Source organism: Lissotriton helveticus, chromosome 1_1, assembly GCF_964261635.1.
Source record: "Lissotriton helveticus chromosome 1_1, aLisHel1.1, whole genome shotgun sequence".
NCBI lineage: Eukaryota > Metazoa > Chordata > Amphibia > Caudata > Salamandridae > Lissotriton > Lissotriton helveticus.
In genome coordinates, this window is record NC_136057.1 from 1,830,477,143 (window position 1) to 1,830,499,939 (window position 22,797).

Consider the following 22,797-nt stretch of genomic DNA (forward strand, 5'->3'; position numbering starts at 1 on the left):
GTCATGTTGCTCATTGAATTTTGGTTGTTTTGCACTATACGGTCAAGGTATCACACTCACTCTAGCTTCCTCTTCACTTTCCTTGGACTTCAGTCTTGAAATCTAGTTCTCTTTGCAAACACAAATTAGTAATCTGGTTACAATTTGCAGGCCCTGCAAACTATTGAGTAGTGGTTCAAGGCACTCCACATATTTTTTCTGACCACTCTCAAGAAATTTCTCAATGACAAAGAAGAAACAAAGATGGACACCTTGAACCATAGAGAAACTGTTATACAACCCAAACACTAATCTTACCAACTTTTCAAGCTTGATCTCTGATACAATTTTCGTGCGTATCATACATCCACTATTTCTGGAACAATGCGCCTGTTGCTACCCCCCAGGCCTGCTATCACCAGACCCTTGTCTCCTTTACAGCTCATGAGGTGATACCTGATGAATAGTCCTCCTAACAAGTTGCTGCTTACATCTAGGGATGGACTTACTAGCCCGGCGGTTCAGATAGATTGAATTGATCAATTTTCAATAAGGTTCTGTATGACATGTTCAACTACATTGTGGCTTTTATCTCTAAACAGGAGACACCATCAATTTGGATGGCAATAACTTAATTTTTCCATCTCAAGATAATATCTAGTCTAATTAGCCAAGCTTAGAAACTAATGCATGTTGGGAACACTGGTTCATTGGTCCTGATGTCATAATGTTTAAGTTTTGTGGCCACATTTAACTGCCCTAATACTTCATCTCCCTGGAGGAGCATTTCTTCCTACAATCGCCAAGACTGTTGAATACTTGGGTAGGGGAGGGTGGGTGGTGAGAGGCACATTAGGGGGAGGGTTATATTTACTGTGTTACTTTTTTGTATTTTATCTTTTTTTAGTTGTTCTCATAACTTTAATGTTCTCATATTATTTATCGGCACTAAGGTGGGATGTTCTACTTCACAGAAAGCAATCACCAAATCATACCCGTCTCACAAAAGATACCTAGCAACACACCACTTTTCTGAACTGAAGCTTCTCCAGAACCATAGTGGGCCCTTACTCAAGCTCCATATTTACCCCAGCGGGGGGCTCTTGCTCCCATGTGTAACAGTCCAAGCTCGTGGCCTATGCTCCACACTGTTTCGTGGTTTATAGATGTGATAAAAATTTGTACCATTGAGAATGTTGTTTACAAACCTATACACTAATTTTGGGTGATGCACCAACCACAACAAAATATTTAAAAAATCTCATTGAATGTTAAAGGTCTCAACCACCCCATTAGGAGGAAGAAGATCTTTAATTAAAGACAAAAACAGAAGCCAGACAACAACCTCCTGCAAGAAACCAAAATTGACTCCACTCTAGCCAATTCCTTTAGGACTCACCAATTCTTGGACATAGCCTGCTCTGCAGTGGTAGGCAAAAAAGACGGGGTTCTAACTCGGGTCTCCAAGAATGCCAGGATAGAATGAGTTTCGAATAACACTGACAAACAGGGAAGGTGGATTAACTCCAAACTATCAAAAACAACATAGAGTTCTATGTGGTTAACACATACACCCCACCTATGATGACCCCTCATTATGGGATGATTTATCCACACAAGTTAAGTTGATACCCAACTTGGCTACACTCATTCTTGTAGGTGACTTCAATCTACCTCTTGACCCCATAATAGATAGAAACTCACTATGTCCGTTCCTCCCTAATAAATCTCATAAAGCACCTCAGAAATCTATGTAGAAAATTTAACATGATTGGGAATGGAGATTACAGAAACCTACAAAGAAGGACTACATGTTCTGTTCTTTCCCACACAACTCATACTTGTGCATCGACTACCTACTCATATCGGGAAACTCCAAAAGTAAGGTCGATCAGACCGCGACAGAACCAAGAGTGATCTCAGACCACTCATGTATAACTTTATCTATCACTGACCCAGCGACTTCCTTAAAGCAACCCCTCTGGAGATTTAATGATAAAATCCTTACAACCCCACACAATAAACAACTTATCGAAGATTCAATAAAGAATTTTCATCTTGAGAACAAATAAAATGTGACCTCAGATCTCATAAGATGGGCAGCTTTGAAGAAATAGTTCTCAGGAATGATATTAAAGATAAGATCTAAGATGAATAAAGACAATAACGGGAAACTCCTAGTGTTAGAAAAAGAAATCTTAAAACTAGAAAACAACACATCTCCAGCAGAGTACACCTCCTCTTAAATAAAATAATGAGCAAAAAATACGAATGCAACAACATTTTTAGTACTATGGTAGGTATTTGGGTTAAGAAACAAAAAAGCCTACGTCTATGCAAGCCAACAAAGCTGGTAAATCCCTAGAGTCTTACTTGAAATACAAACTTCAAAAACCCACTATCAACGTGATCAAGGATGGGGGCAAGTCTGTGCATAGTAATCCAAATAAAATAGCAGACATATTCAAAGGTTTTGATCAAAAACTATACATTGAAAATACCACTTTAAATCATACTAAACACAAATATTACCTAAATAAGACCACCTCACCACACTATCAGAGCAAGAAAAGAACTTCATAAATGGACCAATCACCAGCCAGGAAACTGAAGAAACTATTAAGAAACTTAAAACTCGTAAAACCCCAGACCCTGATGGATATAATGCTACCTTTTTTTAAAGCATTCTACACTTCCCCATCCCATCTTCTCTTTAAACTCTTTAATCACTTCGCAATCACTGGCCAAGTCTCGGGCACACCAGCTGAAGCCATCATAACAATTATTCAGCTGAAGCCATCATACCCATCTCTCCAAAAAACTATAGACTGATCTCGTTTATACATTTTGATTGTGTAACATCTATGCCACAATAACCATCTACAAAAACATATCGCTAAACTCATCTACCTCTCTCAGGTGGGTTTTTTAAAACACAGACACTCCAGTGATAACACTAGAATTTTATGCCACGCAATTGAAAAGGCAAAGCTAATAAACCCCTCCCCCCATAGGCCCGATCACACTGGGCGCAGAAAAAGCATTCCACAAGGTCGACTGGACATACCTAAAATCTGTATTAGAAAAATTAAACCTAGGAGACACGCTAATCCACATGATTATGACCCTTTATCACGGACCAAGGGCAACATTCAGAACTGTTGGAACTATCTACTCCACTTTTACATTTAAAACACGGCACCTGACAAGGCTGCCCTCTCTCCCCCTTCATTATTTCTATTAGCTATAGAACCTTTCCTACACCACCTGAGAGATGGCCAAGAAATGCCAGACAATATCTTGATAGTCTCCGAAAATGCATGCACAGCCATTCCAGCTATGATGAACGCAATACAAAGTTTCTTGGAGATCTCAGGATACACGCTTAATGATAAAACAGAAGTCAAACTACTTAACGGCTTGAGCAACAAAGAAATAATCGGGGAATCAGGCTTGCCTTGGCAGTTCGGGCTGGACTGTTCCCATGAGGCACAGGGTCAGACTGATTTGCATATAGCCATGTCTGAACTGGGGTGGCAGAGTGGGCTAAAGAACGGTGATGGATTAAACCCAGATCTTTTGACTGGGTGTGAGTGTTTGATTGGTTCAGATGCTCCGTCCATCACCACCCCCTTTTGTATTGCCTTGGCATCTGGGCAGCATTAGATATTTAGGATTAGAGTTTACCCACAATCTCATCACCATGTTAGAAATGAATGAAAATATCCTTCTGAAATTTTTTTACTCACCACTAGACAGTTGGTTGCAGAAATTCCTGTCCTGGTGGGGTAGAGTTAAAACACAAAAAATTATGATTACACCGTATTTTACTCTGTTATTTACCTATCTTATCACTGTATGATCCCTATGACCCTGTCTGAAGATTTTTTTGAAAAAGATAGATAAAGCTTTTTACAACGTTCTATGGCAAGGAAAGAAAGCTAGAATCTCTCTCATGAAACTCAAATTGGCCAAAGATAAAGAAAGGGTAGGCCTCCCTAGTTTCAGAAAATACAAAATGGCTTTCCTTTGCAAACAAAGCACTACCTTGTTTGCCTATGATTTGAAATACCAACCAATATGGGTGGACGTGGAATAAAGCCTCATAAATATTATCCCACTTCCCGCAATCTTAACAATGCACACCTCCCAACTTCCACACTCTAAGTACATCATCCAGAATACCAACCAAGCTCTAATATGTGTAGACAAGCGATCACATGTCAGAATATGCAATTCTAACATGGCTTAATTTGGTACAACCCCAAACTAAAAATAGATGATCAACTAACATTATGGCAAGACTGGCCAAAAAAGTGTATTAACATGATCAAAGACATCTACGAGGACACTTCTCCTAAGCCCTTCTCTAATTTGCAAAAACAATTTTGTTTAGATAACATAGACTTATACAAGTTCTTGAAACTCAAAGTCCAGATCTCAAAACACCTCATAAGACTGATTAGTGCCTTGATGCCTCCCAGGGTGAGTCAACTGATTAAATCAGGGCACATGGTGTCTTGAATATCTAAATTGCTTCTCCCAAATCCCCATAAAGCACATTCTAAGAACGAACGGAAATGGGAAACAGAACCTAACACCAGGATTATCAGATTTGACTGGAAGTGCATACATATGACTCCCGTTGAAAATAAGATCTCTCCAATGCTTTCCCAAGCAAAATATGATTATTCATAGAACATACCGGACCCCATTCAGACTGCACAAGCTTAACCTCAGTCAAACCCTATGTACTGGAACTGCAATACTCTTGTAGGAGATTTGGCTCACATGTTATTCTACTGTCCTATCCTACAACCCTTCTGGGGCAAGATCTTATCTGGCATAAAACACACTTTCCATATCGAACCCACAAGAAAATTCTCATACATACTCTTGGGCTACCTCGATCCTCAACTACGAAATGAAAATGACCGATACCTTTTAGACTTGATGCTCACAATTGCCTGCAAATTCTTAACAACTGGAAAAACTCTAAAGTGGTTTCTTTCCAACTGTGGCAGAAATGGCTTTCCTTTCTTAGAGGTCCTGGTAATATAACACTCCACGTCACACCTTGGCGCTCATCTCTCAGAAAAATGAGGGGCTCACTTAATGCCTCCTCCTTTAACTTCAAGTCTCCTTGAACAAGCCCTTATTACACTTCCCTGGGACTTTCACACTATATCCCCCTATCACAGAGCTTTATAAACCACGGACTCAATACTGGGGCCCTTTAATGATTCTAATGGTTCTTCTTACTCAGGTCAGATAGCCACTCTAACACCACTCTTTCTCCTTAACTTAGAACTGACAGCCTGCCGACAGTCTACTTTCCTTTTCACCTGTGTATATGCCTCACAATATGATTTGTTGTTACAAAGAATAGCGCCGCATTAGTAATTGTATAGAATATCCCTGTACTATCTGCGTACCAATACAGTTGATGCTAGAACTGACTTGATTGGCAGAATATACACAGCTTTCTTCCTCCACCAACTGTATCCTCCTACATACCGATGTGGTATTACTAAATTCTGTGATTATTTCATTTCATCACTGTATTTTGGTTGTTTACTTTGTTGGTTCTTTCTGGAGAACTCAATAAAAACTATTTGAAATCAAAAGAATCTTGCAGGTTTAAACTCTCTTCGTTTTTTCACCATCAAATTTCAGATGCTTCGTCCGAGCTGTGTATTTGCCTCTAGCCTGGATATAATTAATGAAAGTTTATTAGTATCCACCCTCTGCTGTTGTTTATTCTTTAATACCAAATTTCTAATTGGATGCAGTAAAAGTTGATCACAGTAGCCACTGAGTGTCTCCCTTGAAGTAGTAGCCCCTAGGGTCTGCAAAAAGCAAAGATGTTTTTAGGTTTTTAAGTTTGAGGTTTTCTTCTTAGACCTTTTCATCAGCTGCTTCACATGTATGGAATGCCTTGCCATCTGATATTCATATTGTTTTGCTCCAATTTGTATAATCCCTGTATGCACAGGTTTCTTTTTCTATTTCATCTGTTACCCTTTCTCTAGCTTCTTTTCTTACTGTCTCCCTAGCTGTATGCTCTGTATCCTGATCTCACTTTCACCCTATCTCGATTTCACCCCTCACCTTCTTTCTTTCTTCAGCCATCGTCTCCTTTTCTACAAACCCATCTCCCTTCTCCACCTGCTCTCAACTTATCATTAGACCTGTGTTATTGACCTTTTTCTGCATTTCTCCTTTACCTTCATAGTTTTCTATGGGGTTTGAATTATGTATTTTATTGTGTTTGTGCTATTTTCTATTCTATTTGCTTCATATGTTTTACACTCTTTTACAGTTTTAATTTAAAACATGCAGTGCCTCCCTTGCCCTTCAACTAAGGCTTGCATCTTTAAAATGCAAAGTATAAATGAACAAAAACACATTTAAATGAATAAAGTAAAAATGAGCCGATAAGTCAGAGTAAGTAACGCTGACATACTTTCAAGGTCATTTAGACCCCCGCAGAAAATCCATCATTTCACCAGGTCAGCAGAGACAATGGCCTCCGCTTCCCTGACAGAGAATTCCCTGCAGAACTTCAGGCCTGGTTACGAGTTTGGCTGTGAGTGACTAGGCCGCTATGCCAGTGCCCCGCTTCCACATCACCAAACTCGTTCGCGGACCGCCCTCCAGATTTTCTCCTGGTCTGGCGGGAGGTGCTTTTGCAGTTCCAGGCAGTGAGCCTTAGAAAGGCACCGCAGGGCGAATAATTGCCTTCTTGCTCGTTGACCGGTTATTTTTTACCCAGTTAGTACATTTATGAATGTATCAATTTACACATATTTTTATCTTTATGTTTTTTAGGTTACATTTTTATCTAGCACATTACAACCAAGACTGGGGTCAGTGTGCACAGTTGTCCAAAAGGGTAAGGGAAGTTGAACAGATGAGCAGAGCAAAATGTATAGATAAAAATATTGCATATACATTCGTCTGCAACCTTAATTGTACAGGCCACCATGTTATACCGTTCCTACAAATATGGGACTGTGTATTGGACCAACTCAAACTTCAAAGTATAGTGACTTAGTCCATGTATACCATCAGTAAGTTTGGTTAGCTCATAGTACGACAATGCATTTTCAAACATTTATTGAAATGATCGTATTTTTGCATAAAAAGCATGAGCTGCGATAGTTAGAAAGATGAGACATGTTACTGTGATCAACATTGTTAGGATAGTAAACAATATTAACAATTCAACCATGTTAATTGTTGCTAATCTTTGCTTTCTCCTATCTGTATCTAATACTATACTAAAGACAGCATAGCAGGTGCACCATTCTGCCAGATCAATTGGGAAAGCCTACCCCCATACCTTAGTCTTGGGTGTCAGGAAGCCAGTCGCAGCATAGTGGTTATCTTCCTTAGCAGAATGGAGGTCAGGGTCAGTAGAGCTGCATGTCAGTCACAGTCTGCAGTGGTTCCGTGATTATCCCAGTATGGAAATGACCCTCTCCAAAAGCTGTAGCACAATAACATTAAAATGATCAACTTTGGCTGAGCAGGTCATTTGGTTTTGTCTAGCTATAATGAAGTGTCTCCTAACAAGCACAGAAAGAAAGGAAAACAATGGCTTTGTGTTCTTCATGTACAACCCTAGAACTAACTGTACAGACCACAGGGCGTCAGTGCCTATCACAGACACACATACAGCACATTCACACATTAGCAGAAAAGTATGGCAAGGAGCACTAAGAGAAAGAGATGTCAACCCAAGGAGTTGAATCTAAAATGGACACTACACGTGTGCCATGCAACAGCTACTCTTGTGAAGGTTTCTTAGATACACTTGTTAGCCAAACCACTTTTAGAGTCTCCACCTTTTTTATCCCACTTAAAGCATTGTGTGTGCCTCTTAATAGTCTCACTTCATGAGACAAGTCAACCTTGAGTTCAGAACTGTAAAGTTTTCAGTTGGTCTACAATGTTTAGCTGCAGTACAGTGCAGTCCCTTCTCTGAACAATCCCCTACTTGTTTACCATAAGGCTACATAATTTCAGAGATTGATTTCTTGTGCTATAGATTTTACAGATTGACTACTACAACCTGACCAAGTTCTATGGGACAGTGAAGATGGAGGCCAAGATATTCGGAGTGATTGAATACGGTGACAGGGGCTCCCTTCGGGTAAATATGTGTACTTCCTCACGTGTGTTTGTGTGTGTGTGTGTGTGTGTGTGTATGTGCGTGTATGTGTGTCAGACAATCACATAAGCAGCTGTAGAGTAGACAAATGACTAGGCATGGCTGCCTTCCCTGCCTGCAAATTGTAAAATATCTTGAGGAGCATGAGATTGTAAGGACATGGGCGCGTCACAGTAAGGACCTGATCTCTCATTCCTGTGTCTGGTACAATCTCACGAGCTACTGTAGTGTGTGTGAGTAATAAGATGTGGTTCCCTCTGAGTAAAGTTCTTTCAGGTTTGAAAATGGCATATTTTTTCATAACGCTTTCTTTTGCAAAAGTCCATTGTGGTCTGCGACCGTTCCTAGTTTGCGTGGGAAACACCTGAAGCTCTCTCCTGTCAAGCCATTCGTAATCTCTTACAGTTTCCAAAACCCCTGAAAGTACATATGTTTCCTAAAGCTGAATCTTCTTCTTGTACATCCAAGTGATGTAGCGTGTGCGGTTGGCAGGAAATGTCTTTCTTCAGGTAAGAACATACTCTCCTGCTCTGTAGGGTACATTGTGCAACTTCATGAGATGTTGTAGTGTGCAGGGTGCAGGAGGTGGCTCACTCTGGGTAAAGATCTTCACCATCCATATACAGAACTATCTCATTAGCTGCTATGTAGCTTGCAAAGGGTGGCTGTCTCCAACTAAAGATCTACTCTCATGTGGGCACAGGGAAACAGCCTGAACAACGAATCCTTAACAACAAGTGTATTAAATAACAAATCCTTAACCACGACCTTTACCAGAACCACGACCTCATTAACAACTTCTGTTCACAAACAACGACCACCTGAACCACGACTTACTGAATCAGAGGAAAGTGTCAAAATGTAAATAATTAATCTTACATTCAAATGCAATTATAATAAAATAATTTGGAACTGGATGTTGATATTTGGATATATTTAATAATTTAGAAATGTGTAATAATATTTGAAAAATTCATCTATGTTTCATTTACGTAAATTATTTTTACAAATAAAAATATGTACGGCAATCCGTTTAATTTTTTTAAAATTTTCTGTGAGAGCTGTATTTTTTGTAAGTATGTCAGTATTTGTAAAACACTATAATTAGATTGATAGTTTAAAGATTATTTAAATAACATTGTTACATTTAAAAGTCTTGTTTAATTTAATTACATTTTTTTTAAAACATGCATTTTTTTAAAAGTATTGGTAGATTCCAGTAAAATGAAAAAATATTAATTTTCATGGTTTAGTAATTCGTTGTACAGAACGTTTAAAATGACTAAACAACTACCACTTACACAACAAATGCCTAACCCACAAAGGCTCAACCACTACCAAAGCCAAACCACTTCGGGGCATATCAGCAACGGACGGCGATAAATAACGCAAAGCGCGCTTAGCACTTTTGTATTCATTGCCGTCATTCGCTGGAATTTATCGCCTTGTTAGCGCGTTATTAACAACGCGTTTCTCCAGGGCATTGTAAATTCCAAATATAGTGGTGAAATCGGCGTTTTGCAGGGAATATTGCTCGTTTTCCAGCGATGTTTCCTGCAAAATGGCGCTATGCTTAATGATACGACCCTGTGGTCGTAACACAAGAATCCACCCACCATGTTAAACATACATGAGTCAGGATTTTAGCAGACGTTAGATTTTGCGAAAACAGTGGTTTTCGCCCAAAACTAATGTCTGCTAAAATGTGTGGGCTGCCTTGTAAATATCGCGATGTGTACATCAGCGATATTTTACAGGTTGTACTGCCCAGTGATGCCCACTTTGCATCTCATTAGAGATGCAAAGTGAGGCATCGGGAAAAAGGGTGCTAACATGCGCTACTGCATGTTAGCGTCCCTTTGTAGATAAGGCCCTAATATTATCTCCGCTTTTTTGGCTTTTAAAGCCAAAAAACGGAGATAAGGCCCTTGTAAATATGCCCCCACGTTTTGTACCACGAATTACTAAACCCAGAACATTTATTATTTTTCATTTTACCGGAATGTACCACTACTTTATAAAAAATTGCATGTTTTAAAACAAATTTGATTAAATTAAACAAGACTTTTAAATTAAACTTACAAATACTGACGTACTTACAAAAATACAGCTCTCACAGAACATATATATATTTTTTAAATGGATTGCAGTACATATTTTTATTTGTAAAAACAATTCACTTAAATGAAACAGAAAAAAATGGGCATTCACCATTTTGTAACCCTTTCAACTTTTACAACCATAGGTAACAGTCGCATCGAGCATGGATCCAGCAGCCTGATTCATCAAGCTAAATTGCACTCGCAAAGGGCAAGATTCTCAGAATCTTGCCTTTTGCGAGTGCAATTTTTGCATTTGGGATTCATCATCCCAAATGCAAAATTCGCTAGGTAAGAATTCGCACATTTGCGAAGAATTGCATTTAAGGAATCTCTATTTGAGATTCCTTAAATGCAATTCATGAATCATTTTAAAATTGCGAAAAATGCAATTTTGGGCCGCTATTTACCGAGAGGTCAGACCTCTCGGTAAATAGCAAAAACTTAGAAAAATGCATTTAAATGCATTTTTCTAAGTTGCATGTTACACACACACACATGTCCTTTGGACATGTGTGTGCGCAACACCAATGTAGATTACATTTCAGGGGTGCTACAGGGTGTCCTTTGGACACCCCTGCACCCTTGAAATCGCATCCTTATTTGCGATTAGCTAATTGCTAATCGCAAATAAGGAATAACTCCCCATTCATTCCTATGGGCCTGTAGGCCCATAGGAATGCATCGGGAGTTATTCCTTATTTGCGATTAGCAATTTGCTAATCGCAAATAAGGAACATGTAGGAATCGCAATATTTTTTGCAATTCCTACATGAATACCGTTTTGCAAGTCCTTAATAGCGATTCCTTATGATTCGCTATTAGGGGCTCGCAAAACGGGAGAATGATGAATCAGGCTGTTAATTACATCACTGAAAAACAAACCAACAGTGTCATCTACTGGCCTAACACGCTAAATTAAAACAAACTCAAATATTTCTACATCGTAATTAAAATCAGGAAATGTATCAAATTAATTTATTTTTAAAATAATATTACACATTCCTAAATTATTAAATATATCCAAATATCAACATCCACTTCCAAATTATTAAATTATAATTGCATTTGCATTTAAGATTAATTATTTACACTTTGACACTTTCTTTTAGTAAGTCGTGTTTCAGGTGGTCGTTGTTCGTGAACAGTAGTGGTTAATAAGGTCGTGGTTCTGGTAAAGGTCGTGGTAAAGGATTCGTTGTTTAATACAACAGTTGTTAATGATTCGTTGTTCAGGATGTTTCCCTTGAGAGCTACCTCTTGAATTGATGAAAAATGTGTTGTTATGATTGTTCGTAGGCATGAGGCATCTCTGAACCTAGCAGAATCAAAAACAGATTGTAGGAAAGTAGTGGTTGTGTGCAGCGGTGAGCACTTGTGTGTTCTCCTAGGACAGAGGCTTCCACAGAGCAAAGGCGTGGAGATGGGTCACACTGACCCATGAAAGTGGTAGATAGGCGCCCCACATCTAGCCATGGTGCTAGTGTGGCAGCATGCAGTAACCAGTTTATACCGTAACCTGGGGCCCATCGGGAGACGGGTAGGGGAAGAACCGACCCGAGACAGATGTAAAGTGTGATAAAGGCCGCTTTTATTGGGAAACAGGTGCATCCTGAAAATATACCACATCCTTGGCCTTTGCCGTACAAAACTAGGCCTAACTAAATATACATATACCTGACCAAAACCCCCCACCCCCACCCCTAAACAGTTCCCCGCCAACAACATAAAAATCAGTACCAATTACCCAAACGCCTGCCTCAACTGTTTAAACACTTGCCATATGTACAGTCCCTCCCCCCTGCCAGTAAAACTCATTCCTCCTATCCTACCCCCCCCGTTTAACTAGGAAAAAGCACCACTCGAAAGCCCCCCATACGGCTTTCGACCCCCCCCTAGGACCCCTCACCTTTGGATACCTGTGCACCCCTACCGCCCGGTCTACCGCCTCCTTCAGCTGCACAATATAGAGCTCCATCCCATATCTCGACAAATGTACTCCATCCTCCAGAAAAAAGTAAACCGCCCCATACCTCAGCTCTGGGTGCTCCATTCTACCCACTCCTTCCTTCTCACAAAAGGCCCTGTTAATCTTCCTCCTAGTCCTGTCAATAGCCCCTGGTCTCTCCGCCCCCCTCCAACACCTCCGGGGTATGAATTCCGACCAGATGACATAACACCCCGCCCACTGCCTCCTGATCTCCAGCAAATCCCTCCTCGTTTGTTTCACCAGTGCCAGTCCCTTACACTGCACTAAATCGTTCTCACCCAAGTGGATGACTACCACATCCGGACAGACTCCCCCCCGCACAACATTGCTCAAACCCGGCACCAACTCGTGCCAACGCATGCCCCCTTTTCCCCTCCAATGACACCTAAACAACTGCTCATCCAATTCCAGATTCAGGTTCCTGTGTTTCTCCCATTCGGCCCTCTCCACTCTCTTTACAAAAGAATGTCCCACCATGTATATGCTCATTGCTGCCGCCGTAGGCCCCGCCACCGCACCTGTAAAGAGACATGTGTAAGCAGCGAGCCCAAAATTCAAGTCTACTCCACCACTAGCCCCGCATCCTGACATATGTCTTATAGCAGTCTGATTTCCAGCGTCCCAGCTTCTTAATCTCCTCCTTCCCCCAACCCTTCCACGCCGCCTCCGTCACCACCCCGATGCGAAAGGAATGCGTCCCAAACTCTTTCGGGTCCTCACCCATAGACCGTAGGGCGTGCCGCAGGACCCACAGTAACTGCGCAGCTGTCACCCGACTCGCCCCTCTCCTGCCAAAGACCTCCGCGCCATCCTGCACCCTTCCGTCGGCCAGCCTTCTCCCCCATTCCGCCGGACACACCGCCTCCGATACCCCCGGACCCAACAACACCCAAGTACCCTCCCCACGCTGATCAGTCTTGGACCGCCGAAGCCGCACCGCAACCTCCCGGCCGCGCAACTCCACCTCCCCCCAGGTCAACCCCGGACGTCCTGCCAAACCGACCAACTCCGACACCCAAAATGCTCCGAAAAACATCCATGACATCAGTGTGGAAAACAACACCGTCTCCGCCTGGTCCCTGCACACTACCGGTAAACGGCCCACCAAACCTACCAACATCGCCTCCGTAATCGGCCGCCTCCTCCGCGCCCGAGCCCCTTTCTCCCTCTCCCAACCTTCCAGAAGACGCCCCCCCAATTCACCCGCCGACGGAGCATAACCCCACCAGAGCTTGCCCATGAAAGCCACCCCTGCCAGTTTCCCCGCGATCGTCACTCTCGCCAGTCCTTTGTCCATTAAACCCAGCATGAACCGCACCACATGCTCCTCCCGACACCACTTGCACTACTGCCTTACCGCTCCAAAACGCAGAAACTAGAGCCAGGCCTGTTCATAACTCTTCCACGTGGACGTTGCCAGGGACGACCTCACCAACTGAACGACCCGCGCTCTCCCACCAACCACAGCTCCTCCGGCACCTGTGTCTTGTCCGCTGCTGCCTCCGTGGCTAGCCCATGGAATCTCCGCCACTGTGAATGAGACAAAGCATCCGCAATGTCATTGTCCACTCCCAGCACATGTTGAGCCTGGAACAGAATATCGTGTTCCAAACACCTCAAGACGAAAACACGCATCAGCTTCAACACTTGGGGCTCCCTCGCGGACTGCCGGTTCACCACCTGCAGCACCGACATATTGTCCACTCTGAACAGAACACGCTTGTGCGCCAACTCCTGCACCCACACTGTCACAGCCATCACCAACGGGAACAGCTCCAAGAACGCAATGCTCCTGCCCCCGCCTGCCACCGCTCTGGCCATTGCTCCGCGCACCACCTGCCTGCCCAGTAGAGTCCAAAACCTCCGACTCCCGCCGCGTCCGACGACATCGTCACGTCTCACTCCCAGTCTTCCGGGGGCGCCATGGGCACTCCATTAAAACGCTCCAGAAAAGCCAGCCATATGCTCAGATCCTCTCTCGAGCCCGCCGACAGGCGCACATGATGATGGGGCAGCGTCAACCCGGACAAGGCCAACCCCAGCCGTCGACAAAAAGTCCGCTCCGCCCGCACCACGCGACACGCGAAGTTCAAATGCCCCAGCAACACCTGCACCCCTCGCACCGTCACCTTTCGCTTGGCCAACATGCCCTTCACCAGGTCCATCATCACCGCCCGCTTTTCCTCTGGTAGGCGTGCTTCCATGGCCGCTGAGTCGAGCTCTATCCCGAGGAACGACAGCACCGTGCTGGGACCTTGCGTCTTCTCTGGCGCCAAAGGAACCCCCAGGTAACCCATCAGGTCCGTAAAACTGTCCAGTCGCTGCTGGCAGTCCGTTGAACTGGGTCGACCCACCAGGAAGAAGTCGTCCAGGTAATGCGTTATCGCCTCAGAGCCTGTGCGCCAGGAAAAAACCCACTGCAAGAATGAGCTGAATCTCTCAAACAAGGCACACGACACGGAGCACCCCATGGGAAGCGCTCTATTGACGAAAATGAGCCCGTCAAATTGAATCCCCAGCAACTGATGATCTGCCGGATGTACTGGCAGCAACCGAAAAGCCGATTTTACATCACATTTTGCCATGAGCGCCCCTCGGCCCGCCGTCGTCACTAACCTCCTCGCGACGTCCACGGACGAGTATGACACCGACGCCAACTCCGCTGAGATAAAGTCGTTCACTGACGTGCCCTCCGGCCATGAGAGATGCTGAATCAGCCGGAATTGACCCGGCTCCTTTTTCGGAACCACCCCGATTGGTGAAATGATCAAATCCGGCAATGGCGCCTCCTCAAAAGGACCCACCATCCTCCCTTCCTTCACCTCCTTGAAAAGCTTCTCCCGGACGATACCCCTGTGCGCGTTCACGGACTTCAGGTTCTCCGCCCATCGAGCGATCCGCAGACCCTCGTAGCCCAACCGAAAACCCTCCCTGAAACCCCGACGCAGCACGGCCGCATCATCCGACCACGGATAAGCCTCCAAAAGAGGTTCCAGTCGGTCCAGCCTAACCGGTGTATGAGCCTTTTCCCGGGGGACTCCCCCCCTGCCACCCCCCTCCCCCTACTGGTCCCGGGAGCCGGGTTCTGGCCCTGAGCGGGGCCCCCCCCAGTCCCCCAGCAGCGCGCCTCCGGGTGGCGTCTCCCGCACGTGGAGCATTCTTGTCGGAAACGGCACACCTGCCGGAGGCAGGAACCTTTATTGAAGTCCCAGCAGGCCCCGACGCTGTGAATGCTCCCAGATCCCCCCGCCCCCACCCCCCACGGGTGGGGCGGGCCGAAAAGGGGGGCGGCGCCAGCGGCAAACCACTGGCCGTATAGATGGTGCGGCCAAATTTCGCCCCACTCATCGTCTGTTGGTACAAGTCTGCATCCAACTCCCCCCACTTTGCCTCCGGATCCGATGCCATGCGCGCCCTAAACTCCTCGTCATAATGTGATCAAGCGTTACCTCCGTGTTAGAAACGGGACCCCTGGCCGGCCAAAGCTCACGCCAGAGTCAGTCAGGGATCACCATTTCTAAGGTCAGGGCAAGGGAGTCACACACCAAGATAACCCCTGCTCACCCTCTAGGTAACGTGGCGCGAGCAGCAAGGCTAATCTCAGAGGCGATGTGTAAAGCGTTTGCGCGCGCACCCCAGCGACAACACCCTAGGCCCCCACAAAGGAAACTCCACACAAGGTTACATCAAAAATAGCCTATGTATTATAATAAAAAAACACATTAGATAACACACACACTTTACAATGTGCCAACAGGCACGGGCAAGATTTACAAGGGATTATGTACAGGACAGGGCCACCTGGACCACTGTCAGGGGTATGCACTTTTTAGAAATAGCACTTGTAGGTATAACACTTAGCACATAAACATATAATGACTGTAACACAGAAATAGTAAATGTAGCATACAACCAGTAACTACTGGTAAAGGGAAAATACCTCCTACGCCACCCTAAACACTGTAGGGAAATCACGCAGGGAACTAGGACCTTATCATCAGGACCTATGGAAGGAAAACCTATCACCTAAGCAAGTCACATTTAGCAAAGGGAAGGAAACCTAAAATAATCACCTAAGCAAGTCACATTTAGCAAAGGCAATAAAACATCAACATTCCTCTAAGCAGGTCACTTTTAGCAAAGGGAAATACATAAACAATCCTCTAAGCAGGTCACTTTTAGCAAAGGGGATGAAACATAAACAATTACCTAAGCAGGTCACTTTTAGCAAAGGTAACAACAAACATTCCTCTAAGCAGGTCACTTTTAGCAAAGGGGAATAAAACATAAAGAATCACCTAAGCAGGTCACTTTTAGCAAAGGTAATAACATAGACAATTGCACATGAAACATTAAAACACATTCAGAGGTGCAGGTAGAACTTTTGCACAGAAATCACATAAGCAGTAAATCATAAATTGCGCAGGGTGCACGTAGCACAACACTAGAATTGTCCCCCCAGGCCAACTGGCCTCGCAAGGGCTGGAATGCCCTGAGTCTCAATGTCAGGGAAGCTGCGCAGGCAGCACAGACACAAACCTAAACGTAGCAACTGTCCACTAAGTGCTGGACAGTTGTAAATAATGCTGGGCAACGTTGGAGCCTCGTGGGCTCAAGAACACAGGAATGGCGCCCAAGAGCCTCTCTGGGGCTCTAAAACAAATGTGGGCGCTGTGAGCCTTCTCTGGGCTCTGAACGAATATGATGGCACCCAAGAGCTTCAGTGCTCTAAAACGATGAAATGCCCTCTCAAGAGCCTCGCTGGGCTCTAAATAACAAGGTGGGCTCACACAACAAAGAACTGCCCCCTCGAGCCTTCTCTGGGCTCAACACACAATTGCGGGCGTCGTTGGAGTCCTTCGTGGACTCGGAAGGAAAGAAATGGCACCTCAGAGCCTCTCGGGCTCGATGAACAGCTTGCCCCTAGGAGCCTCGGGGCTCCTAATTACGAATGCTGGGCTGTTGGAGTCCTTCGTGGACTCGGAATGGACGTCGGAGCGGCCCGCTGCCAACCGGGGCCGCTCTGTCACCCCCGGGATGCCTGGAGCCTCTCGGGCTCATAGAAGCAATGGGGGTCGCCCAGGAGCACCAACGAGGCCCACCCACACTCACCGGCTGCTCAGGGACGCTGGACGGGAGCTCCCTCTCCTCGTGGCTCCGGCGGCGTCCTCACTCTCGGTCGGCTCTCCTTATGGGCGGCTTGGCTGTCTCCTGGGTGCACACGGGGAAGCCCTCGAGGCTTGGCCAATCCCTTTGCGGCCCCGGGATGACGCGACGGGAGTCCCTGAGGTCGGGACCAATCACAGCGCGGGAATTCTTCCTCGGGCCGCCTATGGCAGCGCGGCCCTGGGGACAGGCCCCTGACTTCGGGACGCGCTGGAGAATGGCGGCGCAGTGGTTTACACGGGGTGGGCTCCCGTGAAATATCCAAGGAGGAGTAAGGATGCGGCGTGGGCAGCCGCTAAATAATTAAATAAAACAGGGTGGGCACCTGTTCTTGGCAATTAAATATAAAGCGAGGTAAGCACTCGCTATGCCGAAAATCGGCAAAACACAACGGGCAGACGCCGGGTGGGCACCGGCTGCACACAAAGCGCTCCCAAGCGCTTAGGGGCTGAATAAAGCGCTCCCAGCGCTAGAAATATAAGCAAAGCGCTCCCAGCGCTGAGGGGAGAAAATAAAGCGCTTCTAGGCGCTCTGGCCAAAAGCAAAGCTCCAGCAGGGTCTGGAGGCAGGCAGGGGGGCAAGGCTGGGCCAGAGCCAGCACACTGGGTCTCCAGGCAGGGAGACAGTCCAAGTGGCGGTCCTCCTGGCCCCAGCAGCAGCAGCAGCAGCAGCCCCCTCAGCTAGGATCCAAAAGCAGAAGAGAGAACAAATTGTAAGGGGACACAGCCCCTTCTTATACTGTAAATTCCTTTGTCTTCAGGGTGCAGGGTGGGAGGAAACCAGTTGCAGCTGGCTTGGGAGTACCCATGATGGCCCAACCACCCCTTTCATTCACTGGGGAGGCTTGGGTCGTTAGACAAATCACAGGGGGGCGGAGCCAGCATTGTGTGGGGAAAAACCCAGCCCATCCAGGACCCAGGTGCACTCCTCCCACACATCACTCATGCTGATCTCACACTCACCACCGGGCAGACCCATCCAGACTTCCTGGAGCCTGGCATGCCAGCCAGCTCCAGCCAATCACGCTCCAGCACCCTCACTGCACACATACATCAATGTCCAGAAGTAGCACTTCCCTTCTAGACACATACAAGCCGCACATACCATCGCGCAGCATTCACTCTCACGAGTTCACACATACTAAACTCGAGCCTGCACTCCCCACGCATCAGGAACTAACATGGACACACACATTCCCCATGCATTCCTATGGGAGAGCAGGCCAGGCATACTACACGCACGCACTTTACTCTGGGGCACAGGGAAAAAGTGCGCAGAGACCCAAAAATCACTACACAGGCTCATAAATAAAAGCAAAAAGATTAGGGGTGAACCTGCCCTAAGGGCCAAGTCCAATACTCCGTATGTCACTTGCGCCCGCCGCACCACGTCCATATACTTGAACAGTGCGACCGCCCTGTCGGGGTACTTTTCACAGTACACACTGGCATATATCAGGAAAGCCGCCGACCAGTTTTCAATGGTTAACGGCACCTTAGGCCGCCTCGCCAACTCCTGCTCCTCCTCCTTCGACCCCTCCTTGGCCATCAACTCCCTGTGGAGCAACCTCAAAATCTCCACATACTCCCCTTTCCAGATCTTTTCTCGAGTCGCCATCGATAAATGCGCCCCCAGTGGCTTCGCCACCCCCATGTACGGCAGCTTCCTGACCGGCACCTCACAGCTTTCTTTCGCCCCGGCGCTGGACGCCGCCGACCCGCCGGACTTCGCAGCTTCTCCCGTCCCCGCGCTCACCGACGCCGCATCACCCCACGCCTCCGTACACACCCCGGCATCCATCACGTACCTGCCCTTCACCAATCTCACCTCATCCCCCCCCCCAGCATCCGTCCCCACTGACACCTGGCATCCGCCATCCACACCCCCAGCCGCCTGGCCTCAATGAGGCCCGCCCAAGCCACTCCCCAATCGTGCACCGGTCTTACCTGGCGTCAAGGCTGGCGTCCTCACCGGATCCCGCCGCCTAACCAGGTCCGCTGGGGGGGCCGTCACTCGCGGCACCGTCTGCCGGGGGCGTACCTGTAAAACACTGTCAACAACATTACTCGCTTCCCCCTCCCCCTTCCGAAGCTTCCCCTCCTCTTCCGACTCCAGCTCTCCATCTCCCTCCACCAAGACCCCTCCTACCTGCACCCTACTCAAACCTGCCTTGTCCCTGCACTCCGTCATCAGTGTCCCTAAATCCACACACACCCTTCCCCTATCTTCTGCTTGGTAGTCAGATTAGCCTGCCAAATTTCCGCTCCATCCCCGTCCCCCGGCGGCCGGATCGACCCATCGGGAGGGTGGCGTTGGAGACCTATGTCCCTGCCATCCGCTGTCAGCACGCACGTGGTCCCACGTTGGAGCGCGACCGCCCATACTAGGCAGAGCCGGCCCATCCTCTCGGCGAGTTGGAGCCGCATGCTGCTCACCCGAGCCCCTCATCAACTGCCCCTGCCAAGAAAAAAGCGGGGAAGTCCAGCATGCCGAGGCAAAATCACCCCCTACACCCCCCCAAAATCCTGGCGCACCTCTCCCCCATGCCGCCGAATGCCCTCCCCGCCGCGCCGGTCGCCCTCCCCACCCCAACCCCCCACATCACCCGAGCCGCCCCACCCCCTACCCCCCCACTCCCGCAAGCCCCGCACCCCCACGCCCCCCTACCCCCCGATCCCCCCTCCCGTGCCCCCACTCCCCGACATGCCCCCTCCCCCCGAAATGCCCCCTCTCCCCTCCCCTCCCCCAACCCCCCTCCGCCCCGCAACCCCCTGGTACCTCCACTCCCCTGCCCCTCCCTCCCCTCGGCGACACCGGCCTACTCGGCCCCACCATGTCCTCCCCTGAGGATGAACCCCAGTCCAGCCCACTCACACCCTCCCCCCTGCCCCCTCCCCCTCCTCCTCCTCCTCCGATTCCTCAATCAGCAGTGGGGAAACCCCCGCCCCACCCCCCAACCCCCCTGCTTCCCCCTCTCCCTCCGCGCCCCGGGCCGCCCCCACCCTCCCCCTCCTGGCCTGCAGGCATCACCACGGCAACCCCTCCCCCCCCAGTTCACCCCCCCTTCCTGCTCACTTGGTAAGTGACCCCCGTCCCCCCCCCGCGCCCCCCCAGCCTGACACTCCTCCTCGACTTCTGGGCCCCTCCAACCCTCACATCCTCATTACGCCCTTTTCCCCTCGCCGCGTCTCCCACCTGCCTCCCGCTCGCCTCCCCGCCCCCCCCCCCCCCACCCCCCCGCTCCATCGACAAATTTAAGCGGCACCTTCCTCCGGCCGCCGCGTTTCTTCCTAGCGTCTCCTCCTCGCTTCGGCGCCCCAGCCGCCTGCTGGCCGCCACCGCGCTCCGCGCCTCTGTGCGCCGCTCCTCCCCTCGCCCCCACCCCCTCCTCCCTCCTCACCCGCGAATGCAGCAGCTCACAAGCTGCTACCGCCGCCGTGGCGCCATCAGCAGCGCGCCGCGGTGGCCTTACCCTCACGTTGCCTCTCAAGAGATCGGTCCTGCCAGCTTCCCCAAGAGGCGTAGGGCCTCGCGCACACGGGGATCAGCTATCGCCTCCGCCGCCATGACAACAGGTAACGCTCCCTCGCCGTCCACTTCACCGCCTCAAATTTCTCCGCTCCACCAACCGACCCTGGGCACCCCGGTCCTACAGGCTCACGCCGCATGCAACAATTGCCCTAGAAACCCGACGCTACCCGCCCAGACAACTGCTACCGCACACACGACGAGACTACAGACAACGATCAACAAGCCCCCCGGCTGCTGGGTCACTGTCCCACGAAATGGTGCACAGTGACCCAAAATGGCCGCTCTTAAAGGCACTAGCCCAAAAAGAGCCCAAATCCCACCAACTAGCCCAACCAGTCCTAGAGCTCTTCCTGTCCCCGTCCATATTCTTCCCCCCACCCTTCCTCCCAGGGCCCCAAATTCCCCGGGGTGGCAAGCCTCCCTCCGGCCGGCCACCCCCCGCAAAGCCCCATTCCAAGCTTTTCTGGGTAGCTGTCCTCAACCAAAATATCTTTGTGTTTCTCATGCAGCATTTTAGCTGAAGCCTATTGATATCTTGGCAGTTTTGGTGCACCTTACATGCCAGGCAGCCCACCAATGACACAAGCACTGGTACACCCCATCATAGCTGCATTGGGGGCACACTTTTTACTGCACTGCTTCTTAGCTCAATCACTCATTGAATGTCTTAGATAGGCTGTGAATACAGTCAGGAGGACAGAAGTCCATCTGAGGAGCATTGCCACAGCCAATGATAATAAATCAGGAGCATACTGCTAAACTCACCTTTACATGCCAGGGTAGGGACCATGCCCGTTCTGTTTATAAACTGTATCTAGAAATACCTGCAGAATCCTACACCTACTTCTCCAAGATGGGATCCCATGGCTATACCTAAATCAATTAACATATTTCTCTCCATGTCACATATAGAATTTTTATGACTTTCCATTTCACTCTTCCTTTGTGCCTTTACTGCTTTGGGCACCTCTGTTGTGTCAACTCAGATCTGAAAAGGAACTGAGATGACTGCTATCTCCATTACACTTCCTAGTGGCAGGGAATTTACTTTAATCTTAAGACCTGGGAACATTCTTATGATTACTTGATTGATGTGCCTGGAAAAAGAACCTGTGACCCATTAATTGGCAAAACCCAGAAGTGGTATCAAGGGCATATTTAATTATGTTTTCTTTCCTCTCAGGATGTCCTGAATGATAACATTTCATATCCCGATGGCACCTTCATGGACTGGGAGTTTAAAATATCGGTCCTGTACGACATTGCCAAGGTTTGTACCAGGGAAAATGGGTGGTAGGGGTCCACATCATTTGCATTGATGGTGGTTTACCACTTATGAGATGGCGAATGATCAGAGGTGTGTTGCCAAGACAAAACAAATGTTAAATGGTTAGAATTGTTGTCTATTAGAGCCTTTTAGAGAATTAGACTACATTTGGCTCTTTTATTTGTATTTAAATGTGTGACAGTATCTTATTAATACATGCTCTTAAAAGTAACTTTTTACCCTTTTCAGGAATTTGCCTGTGGATTGGCATATCATCAATGTCAACCTACACTGCCTGCACAGCAGACTTCCCAGCCCTTTTGAAAGTCAGGTCATGCGCCCAACAGCCTGCCCTTCGAGGGAAGATCTCATTTCAAGCCTCTACCCCTCTGGCCACAACCTCCAAGCCCCTTTAGTGTGCCCTTACCAGCACAAAGCCATCCAGTAGGAGGCAGGATCAGCCAATCTTGCCTTCGTGGCAACACATTACATCTGACAAATGGGTTCTGCAAATTGTCCGGCAGGACTATGCTGTGCCAGTTCTTTGTCACACACTGCACCTGGCACCTGCGTCAGACCATTTCTCAGA

The 22,797-nt window shown here is 47.6% G+C and overlaps 1 protein-coding gene across 1 annotated transcript in view; it reads left to right on the forward strand.

Moving 5' to 3' along the window:
- Positions 1–22,797, forward strand: part of LOC144765655 (guanylyl cyclase C-like) — a 577,462-nt gene that overhangs the window by 314,914 nt on the left and 239,751 nt on the right. Inside the window, exons 15-16 of the mRNA XM_078650332.1 lie at positions 8,033–8,137; positions 22,125–22,211. Coding sequence (XP_078506458.1) covers positions 8,033–8,137; positions 22,125–22,211 — 192 coding nt within the window. The remainder of the gene's footprint in view (positions 1–8,032; positions 8,138–22,124; positions 22,212–22,797) is intronic.